Genomic DNA, 14131 nt, shown 5'->3' with positions numbered 1-14131 from the left:
CTGCAAAGAACACCAATGATATAAACTACTCGTGGTTCGCCCCCCGAGAACACAAATCTAAAGGGAGTTATAAATAGCCATCTCCCTTTAGATCTGGGGAACACGGAGTGGCTGATGGAGACTAGATGAGTATTGCAGTTTCTATCGGGAAGATATTACAGACCTATTTAGTAAACAAAGAAAAAAGCATGTTCTTAACTTGTGTTAATATAATTGCAAAGAGAAGGCAACTTGTGTTAGCTTTCAGGGAAATACAGAGCAGATCTGAATTTGACAGGTAAAGCTGTTATCTCTACAGCTGTTTACATCAGCTAACTCCTATTAACTAAATGAAGTTAAAAACTCTCACCCGTTTTTATGTTTATTTTGCAATGGAGATATACCCACTGGTGCAAAGCTTGCTCAAAAACGCAGAAATTAAAGAAGTGAAATGAAGTTCTGCCAAAGAAAAAAATCCCCTGTATTTCCTTTTTCTCCTCAAATATCTCCTTCCTCCTTTAGTGCTTCTTTTTTTTTTTTTTCTTTTTATACATACTGCAGGGGAAAATAAAATAAACTCAAATCCATTTCAAACCACAACATTTTCCAAGACTATTTTAAGACTTGTGTTGGTTAAGCACAGGAACATGAAAGATTTCTGCTCTTAAGAAAAATGGATTCTGAGGCTAGGATCCTAGAGTTAATCAGAAAAAAAAAGAGCCAGGAACAAAACTCTCTCTTCACACAGTAATAACGTCACATACGACTTCTCATTAAATTAAGAGGGTGGAACAAATTCTTGTGGTTTTGTGGTGCACAAACAAAACGTACTTGTGGCCTGGTGGAATTTTCAATAGGAGTGCTTGCTCTGGATAAACTGAATGGCTAGAGCTAATTTAAATCCATTCTCTCATCTTAATTAAAGTCTCCAAGCACATATTATGCAGGGAGAACTCGCTACTAACTGAAAAAAAATCAAGTTTGACTCTTTTTAATGTGCCTTAATAATCACCTTTGAAAGCAATTCATTGTGGACTCCAGTTGTACTTCTTTCAACAAGGATGCACCTACCTCAGCAAAACCACCAAATCCATGCATTTCCTTGGCTTCTGACTTCCCTGAGGTGGCTAGCATATGGCCAGGCTACTAAACAGATTTAGTAGATGAGAGGTCTCTCCCCCACCTTACTGAGAACTAAATATATTATGGGACTTCTCAGAAGTCAAATCTTCCCCACCACACGTGGCCCTAATTCTCTTCCCATCCTTTGTCCATCTTGCCCATTTGAGCTGTAGGCACTTTGGGGTGAGGACCAACCCTTCTATTAAGTACCTACAAAACTTTAAAAAATCCAGGATTCACACCTGTTAAAGGTTCTGTTAAAACACCATCGTGGTTTCTCGCACAACTTTCTGACACAGCTGATGTATTTTGCCTTCACACAGGATAGACCACGACAGGGAAAGCAGGAACACTTATCTGCCGAGTGAACGGTGACTCAGACCCAGCCCCAACCAGCTGACACGATGCTGAGTGTGACTTGTGCCAGTCGGTGCTGCATCAGTGCTGTGTCATCGCACAATCATTCACGTACAGCGAACACCGTAGCCTGGAGTAAACCACGGTTCTGTGTGCAACCACACACCCCGTTCTGTGCACAGCAGAACATTTTTAACCTCACTTAAGACCAATTTTACTCTGATGATGCTTTTACAATTCTGCATAACGTTCTATTCAAGATCTCAAACTGCCCTGCAAAAAGCCCAGTCTCATCTCATCTTGGGTCATTTCATAAAATACCAACCACTGAAGAAAACTTACCACATATAACTTGTGCCAGATAACTGCCCACTCCCTCAGGGTAGAAGTGAGTTCTTGTCCAAGGGGCAGTTCACTTGGAATCACTGTTTCGTGTTGTCTAGAGAAAAAAAGGACAAAACAGAAGAAAGCTGTTACACTCCGGATTAAAACCGAATAGTAAAACATCCTTTTTTGCTAAATATGCAAATGGAAATTTCAGAAGGCTTGATATTCACACAATTCACTCGCACAATGACGCCAAGTTTCTTAAGATGTTCAGTTAGTTCCCCAACACATATGTGCACATTCATCATCCATTTTTAATGCAAACGTTTTGAGTTTCTTTCAGTCTTGTTCTTCTCAACAGATCCATTCCAGAAACATGCTCAATAGACAGGAATTAAGTTTGGAAGAATCACCACTTGCAACGGTAACTTGGCTACAGTTATTTAAAAAAAAAAAAAAAAAAAAAGTACTTTCTGAAGTGTCTTCCTTTGCAACTGCTGTTTTCCTCTCACTGTAACAATCACAGAATCAGCTCGAAGAATCAAACGAGGAGTCATTTCCTTAAATGCTTTCCAAGACAGGAAGGAATCCACACTCCTGCTGGCTACTTGGCTGCGAGCGGGAGTCTGTTACGACTTGCAGGAGTCCCCAGAGGAGCTAAATGTAACTTGATTGACCTGCCTCACTACTAACTTGTCTAGCAGAGCTTGCTCATTTTTGCAAATCGCATTCTCCTGCACCTATGTCTACAACCGTTTTGGAGTGTGCAACGCTGCGAAAAACAGAAGTTCTGCAGCTCTAGGAGTCTAGCACAGGCAGTACACCCTGCCGCACACACCAGTAGCATTCCTTACAACCGCCAGTACTAAAGTTGCAGGGTTTTTTTGTTTGTTTTTAAATGAAACAGCATTATGTGGTTTTTGCTACCAAAAGTGCATCTCAAGAAGCGCCAACCTACCCCCGGTCCTTCACGATCGCCTCTTTTAAATGGATATATGTTTCTGGGAAAATGCCCTGAAAATAAATACAGAAATAAAGTAAATCACACCATAGGACGTAACATGACAAAAATGCATTCAACAGAAAGGAGAGGGCTAAGGTAAGAGCATGAGCAGCAGAACAGTAACTGTGACTGATGTTTACTGTTTACCTATAACAGAAAGGTGGAAGATCCACCAGTCCCAGTATCACAGGAAAAAAAGACAGTAAGGAGGATCAGGTTGCCTCCTGGAGCACTATATTTGATATTAGCACCTCAGAGAAGTCAATTCTTTGTTTCACTCTAATGACACTTATCTTCCTGTATGAAATGTTGTAAACTCTTGAAAACTCATTTGCCCTGGCTATGAAACATTCTTGGAGTCATTTGCCGAGCTCCCCTGGGCCTGCGGGTCTCTAGAAAAGCTCACACGTTACAGCATTTGTAGGAATTCACCAGTCCCAAGTTTCCTTTATTTAACAGAAATCTTGGAGTGCTGCAATCCTTTTTTTTTATTTTCATTCCCCTTTACGCCTGAAAAATGGAGACTGTGAAGGATGTTACCACATGGGAGGTGCCAGGATTCCTACGGGAAACCAGATTTCCATGCAGTTTTCAGATTGGTTTCACAAACCTCAAGAAGTCTGGCTGAGGTCCACGCATGCATAATTTTTGGAGTATTTTCCAAGCCAAATCAAAACTTGAGTCTTACCATCACATATAACTAATGCTGGACGTGTACAGGTCCAAGACCACAATAATAAAGCAATAAGCTCGTGTATGCAGATATGCAAGAGTCCATTTTGCTAGTTCAAACTACATTACACACGCTTACAGTGCAGAATACCCCGTTAATGGTTCTGAAACATTTAGCTCAAGGGCATTTATTTCTATCGCTAAGGCAAAGGACACAGGGATCAGGAGACCTGCACAATATTAAGAGGAGAAATACAGCAGCAGCACAGCAGATTACAGCACCGGATGGGGCCTGGCAAGGTGTGAAATAAAAATTAGTTACTGAAAAAAGTGAGGTCATACCTTCTTAGATTTATTTCGGAGTGTGTATCCTCGGTACCAGCCTGGCAAAGGGAAACAAAAAATTTTATTATTTTTTTCCTGTCCACAGCAATTAAATACACATTGTCATTCTCACCACGTTTCTACAACATAAATCTATTGATCTTGCTCATTTGAGATCTGCTGCTGCACAGACACCTCTGCTCTGTTCGCAGGAGGCTCGGTTCCGAGGAGCAGGGAGAAGGGGGGCTCTTCCAACCATGAACTGACACCCACACTTCGACTCCCTTCATCCATTAGGGTTGTACTGGGAGGGCTCAACGGCAAAGCAGGCCACTCCATGCTACACGTTCTGAAAGTCACAGCCCTTCTCCCATAAACCTTACAAGTCACACAGCACAGAACTGCTGCTGTGATCACTTGACAGCGGAGGCAGAGACACAGAGGTGTGCGTGGAACTACCAGCCCAAGGTCACGGATCTGGCAGTGAGACACAGACTCAAGTGTCCCAAGTCCAGCTCCAACCCACTCCTTTAAAATTTTCATTTCTGTGAAGTGCATTTTCATTCAAATCATCATATAGATTGTGCTTGAGTTCCACCTCGTGTAGATTCTTTATTTTCTCCTGTGACTCGGTCTAAAGCTTTCCTTCAAAGGAAGGCTGAAAGAGATGTTTTATTAGATAAGGCAAAAAAAAAAAACCCCAACTCTGAACTGCCTGCCCTGGTACAGATATTGTTTCTCAATATTATCTTGACAAGATCTAGTAAAGTATAAGATAGGATGTAATAACTGTGAGCCCCCAGACTCAGAAGCATGTGTAACTGTCAGATGGACGTTTCTTCTCTCTATTCAGCACCTGGGTTTGACCAGTATTTTGATTTCAAGGTCACTGAAATGCAAACGTATGAAAAAACTGCTGTATTTCTTATGTCCTCAAGCGAGCCTGGCTCAATAAGCAGGCAGGAGAGAAGCACAGCTGTGGAAAGTCACTTCCCCCACCTCCAGACTGTGTCAGAGGAAGGGTTTTCTCTTGCAGTCCCACCTTCAGCATCGGTCTCAGCCGTGCAAGAGCCGGGCGAGATCAACACTCTTTCACTGGCTGCCTGTTCCTTGCCATAAGCAACAGCTTCCATCGCCTTCAGTCCTCCTGAAGTTACTGCACTGGAAATTACAAACTAAACGTTTCAGAAGAAGAATTTGCTCCATTTTAAATGCTGATGTGCAGAGACAACATCCCTTGTATTGCTCTGGGACAGGACGCAGGCTCGCACCCTCTCACTGACCCTTGGCCACTAAAAACATCGATTCAAGTGCCAAGACACTCTGCAACACCAACTCTCAATTAAATATGTTCCTAAAGCACCGTTTTTTGACTCTTTTCCTAAGGTTCTACTTGCATTGAAACTATAAACGCTGCCCCTACGTCTTAGCAAACACTGAGGGTGCAGATTATGGTCTGTAGAGCGCGAATGATGTCCAGAGCTATGGAGACAGACAACATCGCAGACCCAAGATGATTATGTTCAGCCGAGTGGCAGAGGGAGCAGCGTCAAGAAGGCAAAGGGATTTAAAGGAATAATCAGGCAAAGAAGAGAGGAGGTGAGGCTTTTCTGTTTGTTGGTTTTGTTTTTTGTTTTTTTTTTTTTCTTTTTTCCTTTTTGTTTTTTCCCCCCAATAGATTTATATACTTAGCAAAGAAGGTTCCATGAAGAACAACAGATCTGAACCCTCCTCAACAATAAATTAGATCTTAGGACGGGATTTTTGTTTTGTTTTTTTTTTTGGGGGTGGGGGGGTGGAAGGGGGGGTTGTGTTTGGTCTTTTTTATTTTTTTAAAGCACAGTTTTGGCCCCTTTCTCGAGCAATGAGAACATGAATCAACTTTATCACATAATCCCCAATATTCCAGCAGTAAATTCAGAGGAAAGAAGAAATTCCATTCCTTCCCCAGGATGAAGACAGGATTATCCATTGATCATGGACCAATGGATAAGGTACTGGATTAGGGATGAGAAGATTTAGGTTCTATTTTTATCCAAGTTGTAATTAATTGAATGGTCACTACAAATTCTTTAGGGTGTGATACAAAGCTCAGGGAATTTAACAGGAGTATTTTCCCAGCGACTTCAATTCCATTTGACAGTCTCTCAGCCTTTCTATACCACAGCTTCCTCATATTTAAAATGACTTCTTGGCATTAACCATATTCCTGTAAAATATTTTGCAATCATTGCATAAAAGCATGTTGTATATTATTATGCAAAACTATTTCAGCAAGCATCTCATGCAACTTTTTCAGAATCCTGCTCCAGTTTTCAATAATCTTACTCATCATTTTAAAAGGAACAAAAGCTTTCGGCTGTGGTCAATTGATTACTTGATTTCTTTTTTTAAAGAAAAAAAAAATATCTGCTTAAAGCTTGAGAGGAATGACAGACTATTCAAGCGTTTCTCTTGAGTATCTTCTCCAAGGAGAGACGTGCTAAATGGAGAAAGGCTTTTCAGTTGAAGATGACATGGCAAATTTCAGTTACTATAAGACACTTTCAAACTGCAATCTGATTAAGAACACCAGGAGAGCAGACTGAGTCTTGCAAAGAAATACGACAAAGGGTTGGTTTTTGGCTTTTTGGGGTTTGTTTTTTTTTTTTAATGAAACACAGGGCCTCAGTTTTACCTTTCATTAAATAGATTTTATGCAGCACATCAAAGACCAGAAAATCTAAGAAAAAATTACTCAAATTACAATAGTTTAGACAACTACAAGTTATAGGAAGTGATGCAATCCCACATCATGTGCTTAACCACAAGGTCTTTGTTCCTCTTCCACTGTAGCGTCCGGGCTCTCCGTACCACAACATACGCTGCTGCGCTGCACCAAAATAAAACAAGGGATTGCTTCATTTACCTACAGCGGGCAGAGGCAAGATAAATACTGAAACTAGGAACAAATTCAATGTAAACCTATTTTCATCAGGAGAAGAAACTGATTGGAATCACTGTACGCGGGCAAACATTCCTTCTATCCACAACGTGGCTATTTCCCACAGCTTGCGTGAAAGAATAATATATACTGCAGATTAGAAAAGATTCCCCTCAACAGAAACGTATCCTCCCCAGCTCACTCCTCAAGGACAGGTTCCCAGAGGGTAAGTAAATCCCGCACTGAAGCGGCCTTCAAAGTATTGGACACAGCAAGTTTCCTTCTTTTCTTGGATTTTGCAGCTTATGCCCAGTCTTGACAATATTTGGCAAACAACAGGATAAGCCCACACTGCTTATCTTATTATCAAGTGGAAAAAGTAATTTTATACAAAGACTTCATGCCCTTCTGCAATCAGAGAAAGGAGGAAAAAAAATACCTTGCTTTGCGGTTTACACGAGTCTATCATGACCGAGACACCTAAGCTAACAGAATCATGCTTTGCAGAGGGTATTTGTATATTTGTTTTAAGGGGAAGGTAAGTCTAAGGAAACTGGTATCCTGCAGATCTTTATGTATAATAATACACCATGGTGTTTCAAAGCATGCTTGAAGTCCAACTAAGACATTTCAAAAGTTATTTAAAATCAGTCTCAAAGTAAAACACTAAATATGCCAATTTAGACCCTATCTACAGTGCAAACCCCGCTTCCGACTGCCCCTAACGACAGACTGACAAAGACACAGCATGCCACAATCTTCATTTTCCTGACTGAAGGGAACACTGCACCGTCTAGACTGTGGAGTTACCCAACCCAACAGCAAACAGCGCTGAGGTTGTCCCTATACAGATTTACGCTGCGTTGGACATCAGCACGTCGTAGCTTGTACCAGAAATATTTCAAGCCTTTAGTTCAAACTGCTCAGTCTGTGGTTTCGGCTCTGATGACCTTCACTTCCATGTTGTGAACTTCATCCGAGTTGAAGCTACCATTTACAGGGATGATCACCCTTTGAGGAATCCTTGACACAGGCAAGCTGTGGTCCAGCGCTGCGAACCGACGATCTACCACGTTATCACTCTCTTATCTTCTTCTGTGCACTCACAAGCCCAGCCTAACTGTGTCACTGGACTTACAAAACATTAGGCAAAGCATCCATTTGGAGCATGGCAAAAGAAGGGTTTTCTAACAAAAGTGCGATGCCAGAGCCTCACCCTAAATCTGGCCGACCTTCCAGCCTTTGCAACAGGCCTCTAACTCCCGATAGCTGCGCTACCACAAATCAGCGGGGATTTTGCAATTTAAAGGTGCTTTTCCTCCTTGTGAGACCATTAGGCACTACAACAGCAGCGCCTGACCTCAGGCACTCCACAGAGTTTGCGAGACGCTCCAGCAAAGCCACTCGACGTGAGGAGTTTTCACAGCACAGAGGCCAGCACCGAACTGCATCCATACCTTCTGGCTTGCACTTTAATTCACTTTATTGCTCTTTGCTCCTCACATGCCTCCCCCAGTGGCTTAGCTGTATCAGTGTTATGTCTCAGAGCTATTCAGCCAGTTGAGAGTCAGATAACATTTACTGTTAACACCAAAACCCCGCGCAAGCTTCAGCCTTGCTGCCTCCCCATCCAGGAACAAACCGTGCACTTCAGTTCCTACAGACAGAGCGGAGCCGGCCACAGCCCCAGATGCAGAATACAAAGAGCTTTCAAGTGAAGGCTGTTGAACACAGAGAGCCTTCACCAGACACGGCTGGGGAAGGAAAACCTGCCGACTTCGGCAAGGAGGAAAAAGGAGGCATGATCTAGATGACTGACAGAGCGGGAAGCGAACTGTGGTGCCACAGCCCCGAGAACCTTCTGGTGACTGACAGAAGATGCTCCTGTGCAGGTAGGGAACAATAGCATGGAGTAAGATTTTCCAAGCGGCTATTACCATTACCCTGGACAAGCCTGAAAAACTCCCCCTTAATTCCCTAAAGAATGTTACCAATAGCCATGGGAACGCCCTCTGCCAGGAGCTGCAGGGATAACTCACAGGGACTGAAAGAAGGACTTCACAGGGCATCTCCGAGCCTTTCTTCTTGCAAAGCCAACGCCCTGGTTAAATGGAACCTTTTTCTAAATCGAGACTTGTGTATACAGATAAGAACTGTGATTAGTGGAACAAAAACCCCACTTTTATCAGACTGGAGCTGTATTTGTAAGTTTACATCATTAGCATGAGAAGAAACAGAAAAGGCTTCTTGTGAGAACACTAATTCTCAAAAACACAACCCACAGGTGTCTGAAAACAACGCTGAAAGCTGATGGCCCAAAAGAAAAATAGATACAGTAAGACATGAGAATTTCCTCCCAAGCAGAAAAAATATCAGAATTTGGAGTTTTTAAGATGAATTTACGAAAAGTAAGACCTGACCTGCAGCAGGGTTACCACCTCAGAGAAAATCTGCATCTTTTCCTGTAGATTCACAAATGTCTAGCCTGAATTTTTGGCTGCTCTTTCCAGGAGAAGCATTGAGTTGTGCTGCAGTAACTCCTAGGAGCCTCAGTCACAAACGAGGATGCCACGCTGATGGCTCAGGGTATGAGAACAATCAAAACGCATTCACTTTCCCAAACAATTTACAATCAATCCTCTCAGGCTGAGGTTCCAAACTAGGACATTTCAGGTAAGAAAGGGATGCCATTTGGGTATTCATCTCCTATTCTTGACTGTCTCTCTTAAACAGCTGATTACAGACCAAGTAGGACCAAGCCATGATGCTGCTTTAAAAAAAAAGAGAAAGAAATACCCCAACATTTTGGGAAGATCCATCCTCTTCATGAGGGCAATCCTCATCCCTGACGCTCCCTCTTCTTTGTGTGTTTTTGCAAAACCAGTTCATAATTCAGTACTGTAACATATGGATTTTTTCCTATTTCTCCCTCTCTCTCTCCCTCCGCCAAAACCACTCACCACTATCACACACACCAGTGTAAAAACCACACATCAGCACCATAATCTGCTTTGCCATGTAGGAACTGGCTGCCTGTGTCCAGTGTCAAGGGCAAAGAGAACAACCGGCTAAGAACAAATTGCTAAAGCAGCAGCTCACCCTTCCCAGCACTGACACCAAAGCGTTTTTGTACGGCGAGTCTTTTTCAAGCTGATGCTGCTTGTGAAAATGATTGAATTTATATTTTGGAAAGAGTATTTAGATTTTGGAGAGCCTCCCAAGCGAAGTAGTGACTACTACATTCTTTAAAATAATTAAATGGCCGCGTTCCATTCTTAATATTGAAATCTTCATTAAACAGTCTAGTTTAATGAGTAGATATGAACCAGACAAGTGTAATTTTCATGTTGTCTAAAATAGGAATTTTGTTTTCCTTTCTGCAAGATGTTTTACGTTAAGGTACATATTATGAAAAACCTTCCCAGTAAACTACTGGGAGAAATAGCCTAAAAAGGGCATGGAAGCTCCATAACTGGAGGCTTTTAAAGCATATAATGCCAGTTCATGATATTACCGCTTAAACCAACATTACTTCTGAAACAATTAAGGCCTGCTCTCTCCTTTTCTTTCATCCGCTGCCTCTGTTGTCTCAGATCAAAGAACTAATGCAGGTTAAAAGCTACTTTTAAAAAAATTACTATTATTTTCCAGCTGGATCAGTTCATCACATGATTATACACGCGCTTGGCCTGGCACGAGGAAGAGCCAAGGTAAAGAGCTGTGGTGTGAAAACAGGAATAAACAGCCAGAAGTAAGTGTTTCTTTCTCTTGCAGTTCTGCCTTCAGATACTACTGAAAACTTACCTTGACAAACCTCTGCCACGAACAGCGTAGATATGATTGCAGCTTCTGTATTTCAGGCATTTTTAATACAGTTTTAAACGTAAAGTAAAAGTAAACATGACATAGCATGCTTTGTGCTTTTGGGCATATCAGAGGTTGAAATTCTAGATCTGAAATTTGCATTATTGTAAAAAGATCTGATTTTTTTATATTTACTTTTAAAACTCACTGCGAAGTGCTTGGAAGCGATCTGCAACCTACCTTCGTACATCTCCAAAATGTGAACGGTATCGCCAACTTGCAAGGAGAGCTCCACATCTTGGACAGCATCGTAATTGTATATTGCTGAAAAGGGGAAGAGACAAGAGAGAGGGATGAAAAACACAATCATGAAAGCTGTGAGTTACTCAGATTTTGAAATCTGGTATCATGGCACCTGTCAAAGGCAGAATACGATTTTGAAGAAGCACTATAAAGTCAGTACGCTATCCTGTGAATATAATACACCGGAGAAGTATGTAGCTTATCTATTTCCAGATTCTATCATCAGTTCCTGCAAAGATAAAAAACATTACTCTTAACACCCAACAAAGTTTGTCTTTCACCTTTAAGAACCCAGATCTGTGACACTATATTAAGAAGCTGCATCTTCCCACTTTACTGACAACCTACCCAGCAAAGGTCACTCTTACCCCAGGCAGAGGTTATGGATCAATTAGGTAATTGTCATTTTTTATTAGTGTTTCACAGGACTAACTGCAACGTAGCACTCGTGAGCACTGGCAAAAATACGTAAATTGGTTGTCATAAGAAAAGAATGCCACTATTCTATATTAAAAGCCTCACGCTATTTGCTATTAAAGGCTTTTTCCAGACAGGAGTTGTCTTAGCATGAAAACTTGAGATTCTCTGCAAATTTAATCCCTACCAAAGACAAAGCTAATCTGAACGCTGAGCGGATTTCCAGTGGGAATAGGATTAAGCCCAGAAGCCCAGGCTTCTAAACTGCCTTTTCTCTAGAAGTTTCTTGAGGTGCAGAGTTTCACCGGGCAAAGCAGAAGAGCTCCTTAGAGCTGCTGGAGGCTTGTCAAGGTGAGAACGTTTAATCTGAATTTGCTTTCAAAGCAATGCGAGTACGATGGCATAACACAGTCAGGAAAATGCTTTGCTATGGTTTGTTGAATTGATGGGCTAAATCAGAACAGGCCGCTCCTCCACCACAACGAGATGATCTTACTTATTTATTTAAAACACTGGTTTAAGTACAGATCACATCTTAGATACAGCAACGCACTCTTCTCACACACATTAAGTGTCATATTTAAGCCTCCAAATCTGTTCCCCAAGAAAATGTATTGATGTAAGCCCAATGTTTATTTTTATAAAGAAGGCAAATAAATCACGCAAACATTTTCGGGGGCTTTGGGAAAATTCTTCAGAGGGTTTGTATTTGAAGATGTCTCTCTGAATATTAAATAAATAATAAAAAAAAAGAGCTCCTATGTCAGGAAATTCACATCAAATGCCTATCATTTCCGTCAAGATGAGGTATATTGCCTCCTGGCAAGCATCCAGAGTAAGCAAATGGCTGTGGCTTACCACACCGGAAATTATCTCACATACACTAGCTTTTCTTAAAATATTGTAACTATAAATAATCCAACAGAAGTAGGCAGGCAATGAGAACTCCCTGCAGTATCTGAAATAGACCCCAACCACAAACAGGTACTTATTTTCTGATGCTGCATGGGCAGTGTTTGTTCACGGTGGCTCCAATTCATGCCCACCGTAACCTCGGTGCCTGCAGAGACACACACACACACGCACACGGAGGACGCGGGGAATCTCTTACGCTGCTTTCCAGAGGGTCACACCAGCGTTACTGGATTTTTGCTCCTAAGGCGCCAGCTGTTTCGACAGCCAGTTTGCTCTCCCTCCCCGCAACGGTGTTGTAAGCCAAGATAATAAAAACTGACTGGTGATCTGGATATTCAGTTCCGACACCTTAAAGGCCCCCGAATAGGCCCAAAAGTAAAAATCCCATCAACGCTTTAGCAGAAAAATCTGTGTAACATTTACAGGCAACGACAAACATGAATGTACACGAGTAGATCAGAGTAATCCATCAAGAACTACCTTGTACTGACGGATGCTGAGATCATAAATTGACAGAAGAGCTGCTTAATATTGTATTTGATTCAGTTAAAAAGAAAACATTCTGCCAGATACAGAAAATAATTCTGCCAGGGTTCGCAGAGGTCAGCATAAAAGTGCAGCACCCAACCCAAAGGAAGGTCACTCCCTGCGGCCCTGCCTCCTGCTGCAGTGAACCTGCCAGATCCTTAGTGTTCCACGGGGATGTTGCAATCCAGGACTTGGACGGGACATCTCCAAACCTCCCCGAGGCGCCGCAGGGCGTGGGGCGGAAGGATAAAACAATCCAGGCTTCCTCTGGAGTCACTGCGGAACTGTTGGCCCATAACGTGCTACGGGGACACAGGAGGTGTCATTCCTCAGCTGAAGTCCAGGCATCAAGCGGTCCATGGACATTAATAATCCTATAGCACTGTCAACAGAGTTAGAAGATTTAAAGCACAGGGTCTTAGCCAATTTCTAACTTGGCTGATTTCATTCTCCCTACTGAAGTTTCCTCCTGTGGTTACAGCCGGGCTGCTTTGCTTTCTGTCTTAAAATGCTGTTTGGGATTCCTGTTTCACGGCTGCGCTCTCCAGGAGAAACGGCTGCTGTTCAGGGGCGGCGTGTGTGCTTATACCCATCGGGATTCCTACCTACAATTTCTAGATGCCTTGGGTTTGGGACAAACAGACATTATATAAATATCAGTCTGTATTTTTTCCATTAAATACTGCTTTAGCTTCCGACAAAAGCATTCTGAGCAGCACCAAGTGGCTAACAGAAAGGTGGGCGGGCATCAGACAAGCCTTTCTTTGGAGAACACAGACAGTTAATTCAAAACCAAAGAGCACAACAGCCACAAGAAAAGGGAGAACTAAACACTGCAGTTCCCTTCCCCTCACCAAAGATCACAACGGCCACAAGACAGAGAACTAAACACTGCAGCGCCCTTCCCTTCTCTCTCCCTGCTCTACCAGGAAGGTTTCGGATCCCCATGTGGAGCATTTACAAGCCGAAGGAACACGCTTCTGCCCCTGCACATCAGAAAAAAAGGCAAGATTTGTAGTATCTCGCGTCGCTAGATTGACTTAAGCAAGAACAGAAGGCCGCTGTGTATGAAATCTCCCACCCAATGGTTATGCACAAGGTTATAAAAGACAAATTGCTGGCATATTTTCCCTGGGAGCTTTATTGCTGCAACTGATGCTTCCTGCTGCTTAAAGTCAGCCCCGTCCCAAACACTCCATCTGCAGCTATTTCAGCCGCTTCGCTTCTTTTTCATCCTGTGTATTTAAGCTGACCTCTTTCAGACTTAAAAGAAAAAGGAAGCTGCACATAACAAACATGGTCAAGGCATGAAAAAAAAAAATACAAATCCTTCATCCTTGCAGCTAGAAAGGAAAAAAAAAAAAAACAACGTTAAAACCACAGAGACTTTTGTCCCCAAATCTGCAGGAATATAAGTTAAGTCTTTTCCCTTCAAGTTAAACTTCAGTTGAGATTTT

The 14131-nt window shown here is 42.2% G+C and overlaps 1 protein-coding gene across 1 annotated transcript in view; it reads right to left on the bottom strand.

Annotated features, from left to right (window-relative positions):
* Positions 1–14131, bottom strand: part of DOCK5 (dedicator of cytokinesis 5) — a 121050-nt gene that overhangs the window by 50709 nt on the left and 56210 nt on the right. The window contains exons 4-7 of the mRNA XM_074164079.1: positions 10752–10835; positions 3803–3843; positions 2744–2799; positions 1801–1897 (exon numbers count right to left, since the gene is read on the bottom strand). Coding sequence (XP_074020180.1) covers positions 1801–1897; positions 2744–2799; positions 3803–3843; positions 10752–10835 — 278 coding nt within the window. The remainder of the gene's footprint in view (positions 1–1800; positions 1898–2743; positions 2800–3802; positions 3844–10751; positions 10836–14131) is intronic.

Source organism: Numenius arquata, chromosome 26 (genome assembly GCF_964106895.1).
Source record: "Numenius arquata chromosome 26, bNumArq3.hap1.1, whole genome shotgun sequence".
Lineage (NCBI taxonomy): Eukaryota > Metazoa > Chordata > Aves > Charadriiformes > Scolopacidae > Numenius > Numenius arquata.
The sequence above is the reverse complement of the archived record's forward strand: the minus strand, read 5'-3'. Positions and strand labels throughout refer to the sequence as shown.